The 20314-nt window shown below is 40.1% G+C and overlaps 1 protein-coding gene across 1 annotated transcript; it reads right to left on the bottom strand.

Moving 5' to 3' along the window:
• Window positions 1-96: 96 nt before the first annotated feature.
• Window positions 97-15430, bottom strand: tgm1l1 (transglutaminase 1 like 1). The gene is made up of 14 exons (XM_082513974.1): window positions 15187-15430; window positions 11907-12199; window positions 11634-11825; window positions 9034-9285; window positions 5397-5515; window positions 5030-5137; window positions 4759-4936; window positions 4020-4158; window positions 3246-3438; window positions 2913-3066; window positions 2314-2598; window positions 1330-1490; window positions 1075-1211; window positions 97-980 (listed from the first exon to the last, which is right to left on the bottom strand). Exons 2-14 carry the CDS (start codon window positions 12196-12198, stop codon window positions 836-838), a joined length of 2355 nt encoding a protein of 784 aa, XP_082370100.1. The 5' UTR covers window position 12199; window positions 15187-15430; the 3' UTR covers window positions 97-835.
• Window positions 15431-20314: the final 4884 nt, after the last annotated feature.

Below are 20314 nucleotides of genomic sequence, written 5' to 3'. Positions count from 1 at the left end.
ATTGTTCAATTGCAAAAGTGGAAAGTTTCCTGTTTCCTCTGAGAGGCTTACATCGGCTTTAACCAGCACAGGCTTGTTTAATAAAGAGCTGCAACATCATTTTAGTGTGACTTTTATTAAAGACACAGCACAGATGATAGAAAACCCAAAACATTCCAAGTAGATAAATGGTCTCGTTTCGGATATGCAGACATTTGAGGGGTTTGGGTTTTTAATAAAGGCGGACTTTTCATTTCATTTGACAGTTGAAATAAGTGGTAATCTGTGTCCTTGCAGACGACATCATTTTCTGTTTTCTGAATTGGTACATTTAAACGTTACATTTGCCAAAGTCAGCATCGTTCCCTTTCCAAGCACGTCACAGTTCCCTCCCTTCATATAAGCCATGTGAGGTTCATTTTGTCAGACAACAGTTTTCACATTATGACTAGCAACATATATAGTATTTACATTAGCTCAATGTTGCCTGACTTTCTGCACCTTCACAGGTTTTTTTCAGTGTCTTCAAATGGACTTGTTTTAGAAGTCTAAGGATACAAACCCTTGTTAGTCAAAAAGCACCTTGTCACACGTCTATTACAATTCTTCCACAGCAAGACACAAGTGTGAATTTCTGTTATTTAAAATGTAAAAATAGTAGTAATACTGATAATGCTACAGTAAATCATCTATTAATAGTTTTATGAATATCAAAAATTAAACATTTTCTGCAATAAAAAACAAACAGTATAGCTCAAGATATGGGAACTTAGCACACTTAATATGATGAGGCATTGTCAGTTGATATTTTATAAGAAATAAGTGTTGTGCGAGAAGCTGATCATTGTGGTGCCTTTCATTGTTCAAGAACAACAATGTCAGCCACTCCATGCACTTGTGAGAGCTGTTCACAGTCGAGGGACGCCACCAGCTTCCTGGGTCCAGGTTGGGAGGGGATGAAGTGCTCTGTCAGCGTCACTTTGGAGTGGGCGCCGACGTCACTGAGAGGGGCAGGATGAAATGAAACGTTAGTCTCGACACAAAAATGTTAGTGGAAGAGAAAGGGAGGCAAAAAAGAGAAAGACTTGTTCTTACCCCACGACCACCTCATGGCCCTCCTGAAGGCCCAGGCCCTCCACTCTGAACACCACTCCCTTCAGTGTAGATGGCAGGGGGTTGGTGAAAGTAATCTTGGCAGCCATCTCTTTACCAACAACGGCGTCTCCAATAGGCTGCCAGAGAAAGAGTTAAATTAGTCAAGAGGGATACCTTTAATAGAAATAAATGTTATGCATGTTGTGTTAAAATAATGCTCACTGTATGAATAAGGGGGGAAAAATGAAATCTTACTGTGATGGTGATGTCAGGTGTGCGAAGCCTGAAAGTTGTCTGGTTAGCTAGCACTTGCTTCGTTTCAGTGACTCTTCCGCACAGGGTTAGCATGAAGGCTGCTTGATCCACCAGCTGGCTCTGGTATTGTTGGTAGGTCAGGACCCAGTCAATGGTTTTCTCTATGTGATGGGAAAAAAAGCAAATTTTGTTGTTGTTGTTTTCAATTTAAATGAATGCTTAGACATTTTGGAACAGCAGCTAGCTGCTAGTTAGCTTGGCTCAAGTAACTTCCCACAGGACGAGCTAGCCTAGCCTAAGCACAATGTAAAGGTTTCAGAAAATAAGTTTGATTTTCCACTTCAGGTTTCAGTTTGATTAAAAATGATCCTGTCCCCAATTTTCTTCATGACTGTGCATTTCCAAAACTCTTGTTACCTTATCTTTTTTCACATCTAAACAAAGAGCTGCAGTTATGAGTAATAAAATGACTGTTGCTTGATTTAGTATCACACAGTTTTATCTTCTTAGCCTTTATTTACTTTAACACTTTTTAGATTAAAATATTTGTTTAACAAACTAATTTAATTAAACATGACATAAAATGTTAGTATTTCACATCTTCTACCTTTCATTTATGAATAAAGTTTTCCAGACCTTTAGTAACTTGTTTTTTTTTTGTGATGCGAGAGCAGCAAGAGCTAAAAGATGGAAGTTTTGTCCTATTATTTTAAAGCCTTGAGTTTAGCATTTTAGCTTTCACCCTTGGGTTTGTTTGAAACCAGTCTTGATAAGCAAGAGAAAATCCAAACAAAAGGTAGCAATTGTTAATCACAGAGGTGAGGCTCTCCTAATCGCGCCAAAACGTATCATCTTTTTTACTCTAACTGGGCCTAGATGTTGCTAATTTCACATCAAATTGTACTGAAGAGGTTTTGACAATAACGACTAAGACCAAAACCCTACATAGATAGTGCAGCTTCATAATTGAGCTCGAAATCCAACCTTCATTAGGCGAAAGCTCCACAGGCATCTGCTCCTTCTTGATGGTTCCCTTCAGCACTCCAGTGTAGTACATGACAGCCACCTGGCTGTGGATTGTTGCCTGGCGGGGCTGTGAGCTTAGATTTTTCACCAGAATTTTCAACTGGGCATCAGCACCCACCCTGGGTCCCTCGCCATCCACCTTTACCTCCACTGACACATCTTCTGCCACTGGTGTGGAATAGACATCTGGCTTGCTGCCATAGCGACTTGCAGTCTCTACTGCAATGCGTTCTTCTTCTGAATCTAGTAGAGGGAGGAGAATGTAAGTGCACCTCATTCTGTCAGAGGTTTCAGGATTTACTGACATATGCAAGAGATATGGTGCAAAGTCTTTCCAATGAAAACAAACAGAGAGCTATATTTAAAGAATTGTGGAGAGCAGGTGAACAGTTGATGAGGGTTGAATAAGTTCAACAAAATGATCTATAGAGAATGACAGGACTAAATCACTGCTTATTAAGATATTTCCAGGTGGTGCAGAAATGATTCTGTCTGTTTCTGGAACATCAGTCTAAGGTAGACTTACAATTAGACAAGTAAAAAATAGCTGCCAGTACCTTCTTCATGTTTGTACAAGGATGTGATATCTGCCCGCTTATCAGAGCCCACCGCTTTGGTGCTGATGCAGTGGCCGACAGCTTTCTTTTCACTGTAGATCTGTTTAAATGTGCCGTCCAGGTTTCTCTGCCAGTAAATTTTGTCACTGTTGACCTGCCAGAAAAATACCAATAAACACAATAAGCTCAAACAGAACAGGTTACCCTTTTTACATATGATTACGTGATTCATCTTTTGCTGACGGTTCAAGCTGCAAAGACCACTTCTGAAATTCTTACATATCTATATCTAGTACATGCAAAACAACAAAGAGTTCAAGAACACGCACTCACCTCAGCAAAGACAAACGGCGTGTCATGTTTAAGGTAGACATGGCCAGAGCGGATGGCGTTCACAGAAGCAGGGCCACAGCGGAAGGTGCCCTGGCTAGTTTCCTGGGGAGTGGCGTCTACGGCCTGCCAGCCTCCATTACCTGGAGGTAAGTCTGGTCTGGCCATCCAGCAGTCATTCCATACGTGGAAATTCCTACAGTTAGACAGAGTTTAGGTATTTTGAATTTAAGTAAATTAAACTGTTCCTTTTAGGTTAATATAATAATACAATTAGCATGTAGTTAGCTTAGCTTAGCATAAAGCAGTTAGCTTGTTTATATGCCACAATTTTACACTTTAATTTTTTGTATAAAATGCAAAGTGTTCATTAGAGACTTTTGGTGGCATTTGTAGATATATTTTACTGACTTTAAACATAGCTGGCAATTTTTGTAGAAGTGAAACACATCTTAACAATTTAATAGGAATTAAGGATATGGGTTTAGTTTTTGTTACATTAGCTACATTCACAACATGTGCCCTGTTCCACAGTTATAGTGAACGGGTGTTCAGGCAGTTATAGGGATATGGAAAATGCAGACAGAATGTCTAAGGGCTCTTGTAGGATACCAGTAATACAGCATAAAAGAACACATAGATACAAGACAAGCCTATGCACTTTTAAAAGAAATTTCAACTTGGGGATTTTCAAGAACATTTTAGAACATTTCTTTAGCATAGGTTTAGATGATTTTCATGGCAGGATGCCATTCTACGTAAAGCTCTATATCTTACCAAACAGAGTCTCTATTGAGATAGTCAATTGGCTCCAAATTCTCATTAAGGTATACATCTGTAGTAAGGGATACGTCGGTATCATGTGCTGACTGGAAGTTGGTCACACTGCGGGAAGGAATGCCAAGGCAGCGCAGCACTAAAACCAAAGACACAGATATAAATAGATCAATTAAAATTTATTTCTGCAAGGCCATTTGATACTTGAGTTAGATTTTCAGATGGTAATACTTTAGGCAGCAAGGAATTTCATTATTCTGGTTGAATGAAAGCAACACATGTGGCTCTATCTGTGACAAATATAGATGGTATGTTAAGAATGCCAATGCAAGGTATTTGGAGTGCATAAAAGCTATGACTTGCTGTCAGGGGCAATATTATGTGCTAGGGTCAGCTAGCTATCATGCAAGCTTCCCTGGATGCACACACAGTGAATATGAAGTGCTCTATGACAGAGTTACTGTGAGAGCTAATGCAAAGACACAGACTGACAAAAAGCCATGATTATAATAAATTTGTGGATTTGTAATTAAATTGACATCCACACCAAGACCCACTCTTGGGTATTCTTTGCAGCTTTTTTACACACACAAGCCGAACATACAGTACAATCCATTCGCATGCCTTCTAAGGCTTGCGACTGCCTACTAAAGTTTAAGGTTTCACCACAGACACACTCTTAACTTTCTCTCAGCCATCCAGCACCCTTCCTTTTTAATGTTTTTTTCCTCATAATCACCTGTTGTAGTGATCCCAGAGAAGACCCAGCACTGTCCATATGACACAGGCGTTCCATTGGTCGAGTGGTATTTCCTCAGGATCTCCACGCTGCTGCTCCACGCCGTAGGTGAGACTCCATCAGAGTAATCACCTGACCAGTTTCCAACTAGAACACCGTAGTCATCCTGAGCATTTATCTAAAAAGGACACAGTGACACGGTCATTGCATTTCCTGTATTTTTTTCCTACTTTTTCTAGAAAAAACATCTTTCTTTTGTATATTAGCTCACCATGGCAGATATGACCCTGACCACGTTGACCGGATCCCCTCGACCAGATGGCGGCATTTCACTCTTCTCCATGATAAACAGACATGCTTCCAGGATTCCCTCATGAAACTACAATGAAGAAAAAAATTCACTATGAAACCAAAGTTTGGAGAATTGTCCTGTGAACACTGAATACTGTAAAAAAAAAATGAAAACATTTTGTTTTTAAACAGAAATTACCAGCTACTGAAAAACACAATGAAAATATAGGTACTGGGAACAGTTTAAAATAATTCCATCTTCAGCAGGAACAAACAGGGTAAGTGCCACAGGGTCATAATCGTGTAATGATAGCTTAGAAACCAAGCTTGCTCTTCATAGCTTGTACCTGTCCGAAATTCCACGTGCGAGCACCGATTTGTTTCTCCGTTCCGTAGTAAATCCTCCCAGTGTCATTCAGCACATACTCCTTCCTCTCCTCCTCGTTATCCAGGAACACGCTGTCCTCTAGAAACACAGGAATTTGCTCTTATTTAGCTTCATGTCACTGAAAATGTAATCCTCCAAGAACAGGCTTTCAATAATGCATGCACAGTTAAGTACATTTATGTGGTTATCCCTGACGTTCAGTCTAATTAAACCAGGGAATACAAGGAAACCCTTTTTTTAAGTAGATGTTTTAAATTTCTTTTAATGAACGGAAACATTCGAGCTCCCCCCCTGTTTGTGAAAATGACCTAAAATCCCTGCTTTATTCACCTCCTTTGTGACTGAACAACTCAAGAATGTGTTTTTTTCTTACTTATCATGTGAAAAAAGTTCCCAAGGCCAGGAAATGGTTAAGAAACACAATGACTGCATAGATCTTGCAGTGAGGCCCACACTCACTTATGGGAAAAAGTCTGGTTTTGGTGACCTCAGCACTCCAGACTTGGGTGTGTGCCCCTCACCCGAATCTATGTGTTTCTTTTTCCATCCCTTTTTATCTGTTACTGTCACCACCTTGAAAATGCCCATGGGTGGGGACGAGGAACGGGACAAAGAGAAAGAAAGGAAAAGCAGTAAAAGTAACAGACTGTTTGAGATGGACATAAGAAAATGCAAGTGGAAGGAAGAGATTTAACAAAGTACGGGGGGCATAGGAGAGGAAGAGGGGAAGTTATGCTTGGGTGGGAAAAGAAGAGGAGGAGGAGGAGAGAGAGAGTGAAGCATAACATATTGTCTCGAGATTTTAAGGGATGAAGCTGATAGTATCTGGCAGCTGTGATAATTGTGGTTTTCATATCTTGCTAAAAAATTCCTGGAATGTGGGAAGAAATAGATTCATAGAGGAAGATGTTAGGGAGGAGGTCCAAGAGTCAGAGTGAAGGTCAGGTCAGCAGATAGCAAGAAAGGTACAAAACAGGGAGGGAGAGGCATAAAAACGGGAAGGAAATACACACGGAGGCAGTAAAAGCAAGGGAGAGGACAGGTTGTCACCAGCTGTAAGGATTTCTGCGAGCTCGCCCCATGGCGCTTCATACAGTAATTGTAGGATTTTGACTTTTATGAGTGTGAGGGAGAGATTGGTCTAGGGAAGAGGAGATTGAAAGAGGGAAAAGGAGATTGGGCATGCCGCCAAAAGCAGCAACCCCATAATGAAAGACACACAGGCTTTTTATCACAACCAGGTCCACTGTTTTTTCTTTTCTTTTCTCTTTTATTTTGCTGCATTGCAAATGTGCTTTTTTCTGTCGAATATCAAAGAAAAAAAATAGAAGTTTGGGTCTAAGATAGCAGTTCTGAGAATGTACAACAAGACACTCTACGGTTGAATTTCTTAGTGGAGCTTTGAATAGGGTTAAGATTAGCAGATAGAAGCAAGGGCCAGGCTTCACATAACTTATATCAAGGTAAAAAAGCTAAATTAGACATTTGGTCCCTCTTGCTGGCCACTGGCAAGAAGACGATAATAATTCAATTCAATTGTAGTTATATAGTGCTAAATTGGAACAAAAGTCACCTCAATGTGTTTTATATTGTAAGGTAAAGACCATACAATAATAATATATGAGCAAGCACTTTGGCAACAGTGGGAAGGAAAAACTCTCTTTTAACAGGAAGAAACCTCCTGCAGAACCGGGCACAGGGAGGGGCAGCCATCTGTCCTGACTGGTTTGGGGCGAGGGGAGGGAGACATGACTCTGATTATGGGATTTCTAACTGAGGGTTTAATTTGGAAGACATGAAAACTCAGTAACCATGCTGCTTTCACCAGCCCAGAGAAGCTTTACCCACCATGCCTGACAAGTTAGCACAAGTGCTGACCCCTGTCTTTCTAAGAATCACACACTCGCAATGCTGTCTGAAGCTCAGCATGTCCATCATGCTGAGCTTCTGTGCCATTGTGAGCTTTCTGTAGAGGCATTTTTTTTCCTTTTTTCTCTTTGAAAGAGGAAAAGCCCCTCTAGCTGTTGAACCCTTCAAAGAAAAATGTTTTCTGCAGGAGTGAAAGACTACATTGTAAGTCTAACCCTCTAGGAAACTGCATGTGCAACAAACATTGAAAAACTATGAAAGAAAGTTTTTAAAAAAAGTCAATAACAGACAATTTTTTATTTCAATGAGTGCCCAATAAGTGGCTGAAGAATGTCTTATTGTACCAAGAATTCATATCAAACCAGTTCTACTGAAAAAAGCACAGTACACAAGATTGAATATCACATGAATAAAGCCACATAAAGAGAATTTGAAATATGCACAAAAAATACTCCTTCAAATAAATGGTAATGTATTATCCAAATTAGGAAATAACATAAAATCATTAGGTGACAGTTTCATCCCCTAAAAGCATTACAACTATCTGCTGTTATATTTAGACTGAACCTCACTAGTCCAGATTATTTGATGCTGGCCAAAGTTATGACACAGATAACTGGTGTGGTAATCCTCCAGGTGGTGTGGTCCTTCATCGTTATTTGTCATCCATCCATCCATCCATCCATCCATCCATCTGTTCATCCATCCATCCACTCACCCATCCATCCATCCATCCATCCACCCACCCACCAATGTCACTGGGGCAGCAGTCTCAAGAGAGATGCCCAGACCTCCCTCTCTGCCTCTGCCAGCTCTTGTGGAGGGGGCTTTCCAAGCCAGTCGACACACTTAATGTCTCCAGTGTTTCCCAGGACACCAGGGACAGACGGCCAACTTCTGGAGCTTTATTAGTAACCGAAGCACCTAAAAGGGTTTTTCTTTTCTTTCAGCCATCTCCATTACTTATAGTCCACCCTGGCTTCATTTCCATTGTAGTCTGTGCTACGTGCAGCATTTTTTCAGCTTTTTCTGAATGTATTTTTCTCTGCTGTGCCTCTGTTCTGTAGAAATGTTCCCAATTTCCTTGTTTGTTTTCTTAAGTCATGGTGCTTTCAGCTCTTTGAACAGCAGGCATTTAGGCATACACAATTAGCAATCATATCTGCATATCGAATGACCCCGCTAAAGGTCTCCCTCATCTTACACCCAAACGGTTTTGATCTCCAATGCAGGTGAAAGTCATGCTCTCACTTGTGGCTAAACCAAATACGGCAGAAGTTTTGGTCCAAGCCGGGGGAGTTGCATAACAGACCACAGTCACATAGACACACATAGTCACGCTGTTGCTATTCATGGGCAACAACACACTCGTGGACTGACTTGGCCTCTATCACCCAAGTGTAATATTATACCAGAGCTGCTCTAGGAGATTAAATGGCTATACAGGCATTCATTTTATCTGAGTATTCGCAGTTAGACAGATGGAATCTGCTGCTCCCAGAAAAATATTGACTTTTTCAGATACTCAATTCTACCTAAAGCCTAACATAAATCCAGATAGTAAGTAATTCATTTCTGGAATGGTATGTAAGGTCACACGTCTTCTCTTTTTTTATTTTTCCAATCATCTGTGAGTCGTCTTCTTTCCTTCCTGTCTTCCACATTCCCTGGCTTCAATCCACCCACACCCACCCCCGCCTTCCCTGTTCCCATTGGTGCCAGCTTACCTTCACACCAAGGGTTGAAGAGCATGACAATGTTCTTGCTGGAGGTGTAAGTAGTTGTGGCGTCGCCTTTGAGCGAAGAAGTTGTCACAGTGAGCTCGTAAAGGCCGATCACAGCGTTGGCTGGAGAGTTGATGGACAGCTTGATCTTATTGCCGTTCTGCTCTACAATTTTGGCCTCCCAGCGTTCATCTTCCAGGTGCTTCACCAGCGGAATGATGACATGGGTCCCTTTGGATACCAAGGGCAGGGAACCTACACCAAACAGATACATAACCATATTATTCCCTTTTTTTTTTAAATTTATTTGTATATTTCTACTCAAACTACTAATAGTCAAAGCACTTGTTTAATAATTGAAATCCTTCTAAATGTTGCAGAGATATTAACTACGGTTGAAGATGTTGAAGATGTTACAGCGAGTCAGAGAATCCAGGCTTAGTGTTGTGCTTGTTAGCATGAACAGGTAAAAATGGAGGCTGAAGCCGGACTGTTCATCACTGATCTATCACATGCTGAAGTTCGGGCTGCTGGGCTGGGGTTAGCATTCACTCTTTATCATCACCCTAGGTTCTTGGCTTGTGTTAGCATGCTATCTGTGCAGATGCTTGCAAAGAGCTGAAGTTGCATTATAGTATTACGTAGTTATTTCCGTTCTGGACGCAGTATGCACTTTACCATCATGCTCCTGTCAGTTTATGCAATAAAGATAAAAGTAACGTCCATAGCTCCACCATTTTCCTCCTCTTGACAAGAACTGAAATCAGCTCAATGTAGCATGTTTTTTCTTTTTTTTTCTGTCTGGGTTGTGCAAATAACGAAAAAGCTTTGTAATGCAAGTGACAATAAACTTGTAATTACTGGATTGTGTAAATGTAATACGATAGAGCAACATGTTACTTTGGAAAGCGTTACATTCAACACTGATTGCGATGACAAAGGATTTCAAAAATAGTTGTAAACAACTGCAACTTCTTTGCTAAAATGCTGCCACCTTGTGGCAGAGGTTCTTTTCAAATACACTTTATGAAGAGTTATGAAGAGTTTTTACAAAAAGTACATTTAAATTCATATTCATGGCATTCAATGTTTTAAAGACAGTCAGAGAATTTGTCTTTTAAATGTAAAACTTGAGTCAGGACACAGTCAGGTGTATTTGAGTGTACTTTGTGTGTATGAGTGCATGCACATAACCTTGTCAAGGATGTGGTAAAATATCTTTGCTTTATGTTTTTGAATGAAAATTTAACCTGCACAGCTCCAAAAAGTGTTTTCCTGTTTTCGCTTATTTGTAATTATAAGCTAACCTTGAAGATTTTGATCAAATAAGGCAGCAGCAACAACAGCAAAGAGACCTCCTTACAAAATCTGGTTGCAAACCTTTTCACATCACAGTAATTTTATGTTATTTCCAGTGTATGGCAACCATTCCAAACTGTAAACCACATGTGTATGATAGTCTTTGGCCCAGCTATGTGTGGGTTCCAAGAGTAAACACTAGCGTGGGCCTGGAAAGCCTCCAAAACTCCAGGATGTGCACATCTCCACAGAAAGCGTGCACATTTGTATGAGTGATTATTTAGCTTTAATGTTCCTTTAAATGTGTTTTTCTCATGGACTAGCAAATCCATTAGTTAGATTAAAACCCTCTGGATGTTCTCCTCCGAGCTGCTTGCTTTGTGCAACCCTGCTGGACGACCATTCGTCCAAACAGAAATACGGAGTTTACCAAGAAACCATTGTTCTCCATTTGACCGCATCCAGGACACCCCTCCCTTCCTCTCTCACCTCTGAATACTTTTTTTTAGCATACTTTTTTTTAAAGCATGAAAATGATGAAAAACAGTGTCTCTTTTCTGCTCAAAACAACAGCTTTGAAAGCTTTACTGATAAAAATCACTGCTTTTGGAGCAACACTTCGAGCCTGTTCCCTGCCCACTGATGGCAGCCAGTCTGCTGAATGTGGAGAGCTCAGACACTTTGTTTCTTTTTTCCTCCCCTCTCCCCATGAAGCTATCACAGCAGAAGGAGCAAATCACTTCTGGGTGGTGATGTATTGCCAGAGTGTGTAGCGTGAGGTCTGTAAATACCAGAGGGAGGTGTCCAGTGTACCGAGGCCTGGAAACTGTTAAGACTGCGGGCTGCTGGGTGGAATCCAGAACTTGTTGTGCAGCCATGAGCTGCTGCTGAAATCAAATGTGCTAGCTATGCACAACATTTGGACCGTATTTCCCATGATTTGAGCAGTCGCTGGTTTCTTTCTTGTGTTTGCAAATGAAGCTAATTTTGGTTAAAAGGCAATCCAACAATTTTAAACGCAAAAAAACGTTTACAAATAGTTAGTGGCACTTTTCCTATGAAAAATCGAAAGCAGCGTTTTATTGAATGACTTACCTTCCAGTAACATCAGCGTTAAATGTTATCTCCCACATGCAATGTTTCCCACATACACTTAATTACAATGTGCATCTGTTACTTTTAAAACTGTCTTTTAAATGGCTAAAAAAAACTATTGATCATACTCATTGTTACAATTTTTAATTTATTTTTCTTCATATTTTGGTTTTAAAAAGATGGACACTGTCCAGCCACTGGCTTCATACCTGTTTTCAGCTCCAGGTACAGCTTGTCAGTGTCAGTACTGAAGGGCCTGTTGAGCTCAACCTCTATCTGGAAGGTCTGGCCTCTGCGAAGGATCAGCTCATCCCGGTGATACAGGTCAGTGTGATGCTCCTGTCTGTTCTGACCTGCCTTGGAACTCAATAGGTCCACCGAACACACTGACAGCTTCCCTTCTAACAGGAGAGGAGTGAATATCAGATTTGATGCCAAAGACAATGTCATGTTTTCACACAGTTTAAAATAAGTGTCGTTACCATCTGTTTCCTTTGCCTCTCCGTTCTCGGGCTTCGGCTTGGGGGGATCTACGATGGCGGCAGGGGTTGGGAGTTTGGTGAATTCCACCTTATCTGTGACATCATATGAGGTGGCGTTTGGGTGCTTACAGCAGCACGGGCACATCTTTCTGAGCCACCATAGACAGCCCCCCTCCTCCCGCTTCTTCTCACCCTCATTCTGGATGGTCAGCTCCACCCTTGTGGGTGGGGCTGCTCCGGGGAATCGCCCAATCTCTGATGTAGTTCTTACTGTTAACCGCTCACCTGGCATTCTGGAAAACACATGAAAAAATGTTAACTGTAATTCTAAAGAGAAGAATTTTGGGTACCGATTATATGCACTATTCTCTGGTCTTTTAATTCACTAAAATTCAATTTTCATTCAGTTTTTTTTTTTTATCGGCCAGTTCCCAACATATATATAGTAAAGTAAAGACCCCACAATAATAGAAAGAAATGAGATTAATTAAGTACACATACAGTTAATATTTTATGCCAATTAACTGCTCACAAGTAATGAGAGGCCACAGGCAGTCCAATTTATTTCATATCTTTGTAATAAAAACAATGCGATGGACTAAATGAACAGTTTCCTTGTTTCTTAGTTTCATTAATTACTACATTCCTGACATGGACTCTACTCAGCTGCAAGTCCTTCCCGAACAATTTCGGGGAATTTCGCCATTCTTCCTTCTTAGGTGCTCTGCGTGAGCGAACATAACTGCTTCGAGCAGCTGGATTCAATCTGCTGCGCCTCAGCTGCTGGAGAGCAGTGTAGCTGCTGTGCTCGTGATGTCTTTTTGCGTGCACATTGACTGCAAGCGCAAGTGGACAGGGTCGTGCACCTTACGAGCATTTATCATACTGTCACATCCCCACCCTCATACACTGCACTAATAATCACAGCGGAATGAGATCGTTAGTCTCTTTGAGGATTGGCCTGACCTTCCTCGCTCGTTCTTGTGTTTACTAGAATGCAAATCTGAGGGAGGAGACGGTTTTCCCTCAGTCCTTCTTTTGGTTTTACCATCTGCATCTTCTCTCTATCAAAACAAAATCACAAGCTGTGTGTGACATGCAACTTTGCAAATGTGAAAGCTATTTTGTTTTTCAAAAACAAACCATCAGTGAAGTTTTGTTAGCACATGTAAACTGTAATGAGCTGCAGTGATGCACATTGTTGGGAGAAAACAGTGTTGTTAATGAAACGTTAATAGCAGACACGTGGTTTATAGAGCAATACAATTTAAATAGCCATGAACATATATGTATGTGCATGTGTGTGCTTGTTACCAGTTCTTACTGGTGAATGGACTGGTTCTTATATAGCTCTTTTCTACTCTACTTGAGCATGTGGCTTTCACCCATTCATTTATTAATTCATCAAAAGCACGTTATTTCTACGTCTGAGTGCTTTTTGATCTAACATTAGCATACACAGTCAGAAATGTGGTTGTTCAGTATGTTGCCCAAGGATACTTTAGCATACCGACCTGTGCAACCAGGGACTGAACCGCTAATCTTCCGGTTACTAGATGATCGGCTCTACCTTCTGATTCACAACCACCTAAACATGAGCTGCCGTCAGCAGAACATGAGCATCTTTACTTCTAGGCAATGTTGATACTTTTGAACTTAAGCATGAACTGTACTGTAGTTAACTAATAATATGCTCCTTAGCTTTGGGGGTAACCCTAAGTTTCCCTATAAACAAGATACAAGGTAACATTTAGGGCTTACTTTGGAGATCATTTCTAGTTATAGTGAGTGAACTGTGATTGGACAGTTACCACACATTCAATCATTTCTGTACATAACTTCAGCATACCAGTTTACAGGTACAGGTTTGACCGGCGAAGTAAAAAAGCATTACAGGAATGTTTAGATGATAACGCAGACAGATGGGAGCTGCTGATCCAGTGTGGCTGAGCTGATTTTCAAGGGTAACTATTTGCATGTCACGACACAGGGTGGAAAGGGCAGAGGTCAAAGGGCAGACAACAGCTGAGGAAGAGGGAGGGGCGCCTCATAGCCTCAAAGCTTTTAAAATCAATGCATGTGTGCACCATCTGTGTGTCGGTCACGTTTTGTATTTTTTAACTCTGTGGCTTCCTGAGTTCATCTGAATCCTGACGGAAAATGATAAAGCTGTATGTTTTTCACACAGTGACCTCACCCAAAGCTCAAGTCGATACTGTTAGGCTCACTGAATCTAAAAAAAAAAGGAAGCGAGGCAGAAAAACAAACACCCTCCATATGAGCTATTACAGGATCTTTTGAAACATAACTAAGTAAACAAGCAACTTACAAGTGTTTTTTGTCCTTTTTAAAATGAAGCCTTATCTTCCTCTTGCACCAAGGTGGTCTAAAATTGGCCAATTAGAGACATCCACTGAACCCCCTAGAACCATGAAAAGTCATTTCACAAGCCTAATTTTTTGGCAGCCTTTCTCTTCCCTTGCTCACACTCTAATGCACAAACTTAAAATGATCTATACTGTAATACAGCCATCAGCCAAGCTTGAAATGAAGTATTCTTCATCTCGTCCTCCCTTTGCTACTCTCACTACCACTCATATCACTTTCTTCCATTGTACTTTGCTCTGTATCTCCGCAGTCCTGCACTTTTCTTCCAGTTTTTGTTAGCATGGCTGGTATGCCTACTAGGTTCTGATATGCCCCCTACAAATTTAACTTTATCTTTTCTACAGTAAAACCAGCTTCAACTGGCTTGTTTGTCCAGTGAGTTTGGTCCCATGTAAAACTGACTGATTATTAAACTGTCGCAACAAATCCCTGGAGTTCCAGTGTAATTTTTTTTAAGTACATAGAGATATTGCTTAAATCCTATACACTACACATCGTCTAGGTCATTGAGAAAAGAAAGGGATGAGCTGCAGCAGCTGGCTGCCAACCAAAAAAGCTGAAGCCATGAAAATACCTGAACTAATTGACTGTGTTTGTTTGATTTTAAATGAACGTAGAAAACGTTTAAACAACAAAAAACGTCTTAGAGTTTGGAAGGTGGGGTCACCAGACATGTTCTTTCTACTGGACACAAATTAGATGAGGTGGCTAATTGTAATGATGAACATAGCCCTCAAATTCGAGCTTTCCTAACTTGTTTTTCCCCGTGGAGAAAGATCCAGTAAGAGTTTAACTGTAACAAAACCAAGAAAGAATGCGCACAACTTTACGCCTGTGCCTGACTTCAACATCTGTCTTAAGAAAACAAAATGCGAGTGGTTGAAAAACTTACTTTCTCTGTATGGATTCTTCTTTGGATCAACGATGAGACCTGGATGTCGTCGTGAGTAGCTATCTCTCAGCCTGTGAGAACTTTTGGAAACTTTTCGTCTTAATGCGCTCCGTTCGTGGATCAGAATTTTAAGGGTGTCCTGGAATGTCCTGCGCGGTACTTAAAGCTGACACACACACCTCTGTTTCACACCGCTTAGCACCACCGCCCCGCCCTTGTTTGAAGTTTCCCACTCCCAACAGAAGCTGCAGCTGACGTTTGTGCACGATGCGTCAGAGAGCGTAGAGTGGGACAAGGCGGAGGACCCAAAGTTTCGTTGTGCAACACTTAGCAAAACTTTATCGATGGAGGGAAGGTGACAGACAGTGAAGAGGAGAGATAAGGACGGCATGCCTGAAGAACTATTTTTTGTGTTTGCTTTATACGGCGCATACAATAGGACCAAAAATAACAAAAATGGTAATGGTAAATGGCCTGTATTTATATAGCGCTTTTACTAGTCCCTAAGGACCCCAAAGCGCTTTACATATCCAGTCATCCACCCATTCACACACACATTCACACACTGGTGATGGCAAGCTACATTGTAGCCACAGCCACCCTGGGGCGCACTGACATCTCATGGATGTTTTCAGTTATGAACTCAGGAGTTCAAGAAAGTGCTGATTTAGCCAAACTTCCCTTTTTTCTCTTCTCCTTTTCTTGATTGCTGTACAGGAAAACCTCAAAGTCAAACCCATTCTGACCTCTGACCGCGCAAAGTTTGAACTTCATAATAACCAAGGCATAAGTTCATCCCGGGATAATTGAACACCTATTCGAGGTTTTATGACTCATAGGCCAATGCAAGCAAGCAGAGTGAATAACTGAAGTTGCATCAGCAGCTTTGTGGCTTGGCAGAATAGAATTATGAAGTCATACCAGATCGTGGTGATGATGACACAGACAGCCCGATAAATATCAAAACCTGCCCTCCTGTACCAATCAGCATTAGATGGTTGCTTAATCAGCTACATCTAGAGGAGAGAAATGCTCTCACAGGCTACAGTAAGGCATTACAAATTACTATTACTTAGAATTAGGGCTGCCATAAGCAAGCAAAATATTTAGGTGATGTTAAATGTAAATGTTGGTCTTATTATTATCAATATATCCTTTAAACATGTTTCCGGATGAAATTGCAGATGCATAAGTTTAACCTTTTTAAAAATGTGGTGCATATGTTGATGTATACAGTTTGATATTCTTGTAGCTCAATCCACGTTTAGGCGATAAAGTATATCACTTTTTTTTCATTTCACTGTGTTCTATAGCTACAATTTCACCTGACATGCTGTGTACTGTATTTAAATTTAAAGCAGTAACAGACATTACAAGTTACTATAGCAATGCCGGGGGTTTTCCTAGGCATGACAATTAAGTCACTTGGTTCCCCTCTTTTATAATGGGAGAACCTCTGTAGTATTCCAGATCTTTGGAATTTTTGTGACAAATATGAGTGTTAAGGTTCAAAATTGAGGAAGGAGAGTACACACCACCCATGGTCCAGAGGATCTTGGTCCAACAATGATTTTAATGAACACACGTGTGGGAAGACACTCTGTACGCAGACAGCCAGTAGTCCTCGACTTAATCAAAGCATGAACAGATATTTTATAGCATCAGGGTTTGATTTACTGACGCCCCTTCATGCGTCACAGATACATTTTATACATAGATCAGACTTTTAACCCAGAAGATCATCTTCTATTTTCATGGCTAGCCCTTCCTGTCTACCTTTCAGTTCTTGTCTTGTTCCTCTTTCTTGCCGAGACAACAAGGAACGGTTCCTCTTTTACCGAGACACTTTTGCAGTTACAACCAGACATGAGTAATCTCTCCTCTAAATAAATTTAACTCTATGTGTGTGTGTGTCACGACCTCACATGCTCTTTGTGTCACCTCTTCACCTACTGTCTGTGTCTCGTCCTCAAATGCTCTTTCTCAATTCACCTGTTGCACTTCTGACCTTTTACCAGACCAGAAGCTCACTGAGACTATGTGTATGTCTTCTACTAAATAAATGTTTTAACCAAGAACCTCTACTAAAACCTTAATATAAAATGATCTGATATATAAGTGTTTTGTAAGCATGTATTGCAATTCCTTCTATGTTCTAGTTTTCCCTCAGCATGTATCATCTAGACACTCTCACTAGATGAAGCTTAAGACCTTTAAAGAACCTGAACATCAACTCAAATAAGCACAGATATGCAATATGTATAAAATAGTTATAACTGCACCTGGAATACAAAGTTAATTTAATACCTGTGTGCATAAAACCTTAAAGCCTTCTTAAAGCTATCTGTTACATTGTTAAAGCCTCGTCTTAGCCTGCTGCTCAAAATAACTTCCTGCTTTCACTTCTGCATACAACTTCCTGTCAGCCTGCAACTCAGTCTTTCTGAAAGAGACACTGTTTAACCCCTGAATGCAATATAAACTCCAGATTATATTATTAATGCAATGGTAATGATGACAATTATTTAACAATAGCAGTAAAATAATTTCCCTGCTCCACATGAGCCACTAAGAACAGCTATTTTCATACTTTCCATGTTCACAGTCAAAACATTCAGCCATGCTGGAAATCATTAGGACACATCTGTCCCCGGACCACACGTGTTGCCAAGTTTCATTGCAGCTAATCTAATTGTCAGTGAACATGTGAGCTTGTGGGGATACAAGAAGTAAAGTCTGGGTTTTACCTTAGGAAGAGTATCCTGATGTTGGTTTACAAAGTTTTAAAATTTTGGTGTGAACCTTCGTAATTCTTTATTTTTTAAAGATATTCAAGAGTGAACTTAAGTGTTGGACTAAATGTACCTTCGGCAAAGGTACAAGTTAGGTGCCAGCATGGCTGAGTAACAATGAGTTAAGGCATGTTTTTGCACTGTATGCCTGAGCGAAAACTTTCAATCTGTCAGTCCAAGAGGGGAAAAAACGTAGAAAAGAAAAAACAGCATTGACCATTCTGGAGGTGGTAGATTTAATAGTACTTTATCTTCTGTCACAGGACGCAGGCATATTGGGTCAAGCAGTCTGGGTTGGGGTTGAAGAGAGAAGGCCTGCAAAATGCATCAGCAAAGACACAGTAAACAGCACAGCCACAAGTCCGGAACATGAGTTTAACATTTAGTTAGGGACTTAATGGAACACAGAAATGTATTCATAAATGTCTAATCTAAGAGAGAGGGCTGTTATTATTTGAACCATTTGATGCAGAAATTAAAGGCCTAATGCATTTTTTTTACAATATAATTAGAAATAGCAGCTAAGAACCATAGATTTTTGTCATGATTTGTATTTTGAAAAGTGCAGAGGGTTTACCAGTCTTATTCTTGATTCTGTTGGCTTGGCACTAGCATGATAAATGGCTCAGACAACATTTGCGGCTTCTGCAGAGCGGTGGGCGTGAGAGGAAACATAAAGGTGACTTGGGTTCGCTGAGTATCTGAGTATAACAGATGGGACTGGGCCCTTGTTCTTATATTGTACTTGGGAAACTAAACACCCAGCAGCGGGCCAAAGGAAACTTCCTGGCTGTGAGAGACATAACTTATTAGGAGTTGGAAGAAACCTTTTATTTGTGTGTTATATACATTTTTTATTAAGAACAAAAAGTGAAAAACATTGGCTGTCATTTATTGTATATCATTTTACAATTGGATTTTTTTTTTCTCAGCAAACACACAGCAGGTTACTGTCGGACTGACCCTGTGTCTGTGAGAATATTTTTGGTATGTGTTGTATTGGTGTGTCTTTGTTAAAAAGTAACCAAGTTCCACTGACTTTTTTCAGTGGCGAGAGGATTAAAAAAAGCACAGAGAGCCAAAGCACACATTATGAGTTTAACATAAGAAGAAAGGGAAAATAAAAAAAGACCATGTTATGCTAAAGGAATGCTTAAGGCAGTTCTTTTATCTGTGGGCTGGATAGCTTTTTTTGCATAAAGACTGGAAGACAAGTGGAAGAGGAGAAGTAAAGCATTTTGAATAAAAAAAGAATATAAAACTAAAAAAAAATCAAAACCCCTCATTAAACATTTGTAATGAAGAAGCAATCAGTTGCCATTTGCCTCTTTTTATTTTCTCTGTATTCAGTCTTTATTTAGGAAATTATGTAATTAATTAGATAATTTGTCTCTTATGTGTTAATTCATAGACATAGATGATGTTGTGTAGAAGTAGCCTGGAAACAGATCAGTTTAGCATAATAAGGGGAGTTTAAAATAATAGAGCGCTAGCTAAAAACAAGAAAATCAATTAATAAAATAAAGTAAGTAAAAAAATATTTCTAGAATGTTTCACATAAATTTCTTTAAAAAAGCTACATTGTATTACTAAGCTAATTTTTTATTTTTTTATTTTTACCTTCGGGATAGATTATCTTGATCTGTTCTAAGTTCTGAAGCTAAGTGTCTTATTTAGCAACCAGACAAAGTTGTTTGTTGGCTAGAAATAGAACCACTCAAGCTCAGGAAAAGAATGTTTTATACACTTTATTCCTTTAAAAGCTTAAGAAGATAGACGTGGATTTAGCTCTAGGGTGGAGAAATAAATCCATTGCAAAAGTTTTCTCTGTAATATTAATCCTGCATCCTATCTGATCTGATTACATCTTCAACTCGTGATGGATTTTTACGTTTAATCACTCATTTCGCAACCTTTACTTTGAAAGTGTACGTGCTCAGTTTCTGGGTTGCATCACACTTTTTCAACTTTTACTGCTCGGCATTTAGGTAACAAGTGTTTGCAGACAAGTCAGGACCTTCCATGCAAACTTAAGGTGACTGCAGCAATCTGCCATTGACCAAAGCGATCATAAGGCGTTTTCTTTCTTTTTTTTGGTACAGCCTCTTTGCAACCCATTGACTGGCAACAACCTCCAGGAACCATTTATCAACCAGTTTGGAAATACACATCTTTCCCTTTGCAACTGGTGATTGTATCATGTTCAGTATGTTGAGCTATTTGCTGGAAGTCTTTGTGCAAACACAGCTATTGCCTCTTGGTGGCATTTAAAAACAACAGAGGTCTGAGGCACTTGATTTCACTTTAAGCCCCTTAGGCTGGATTTTATGCTGTCT

This window comes from Aulonocara stuartgranti, assembly GCF_965226115.1.
Source record: "Aulonocara stuartgranti genome assembly, chromosome: 18".
Classification (NCBI taxonomy): Eukaryota; Metazoa; Chordata; class Actinopteri; order Cichliformes; family Cichlidae; genus Aulonocara; species Aulonocara stuartgranti.
Note: the sequence above shows the minus strand (reverse complement) of the source record. Positions and strands in the feature narration are given on the sequence as shown.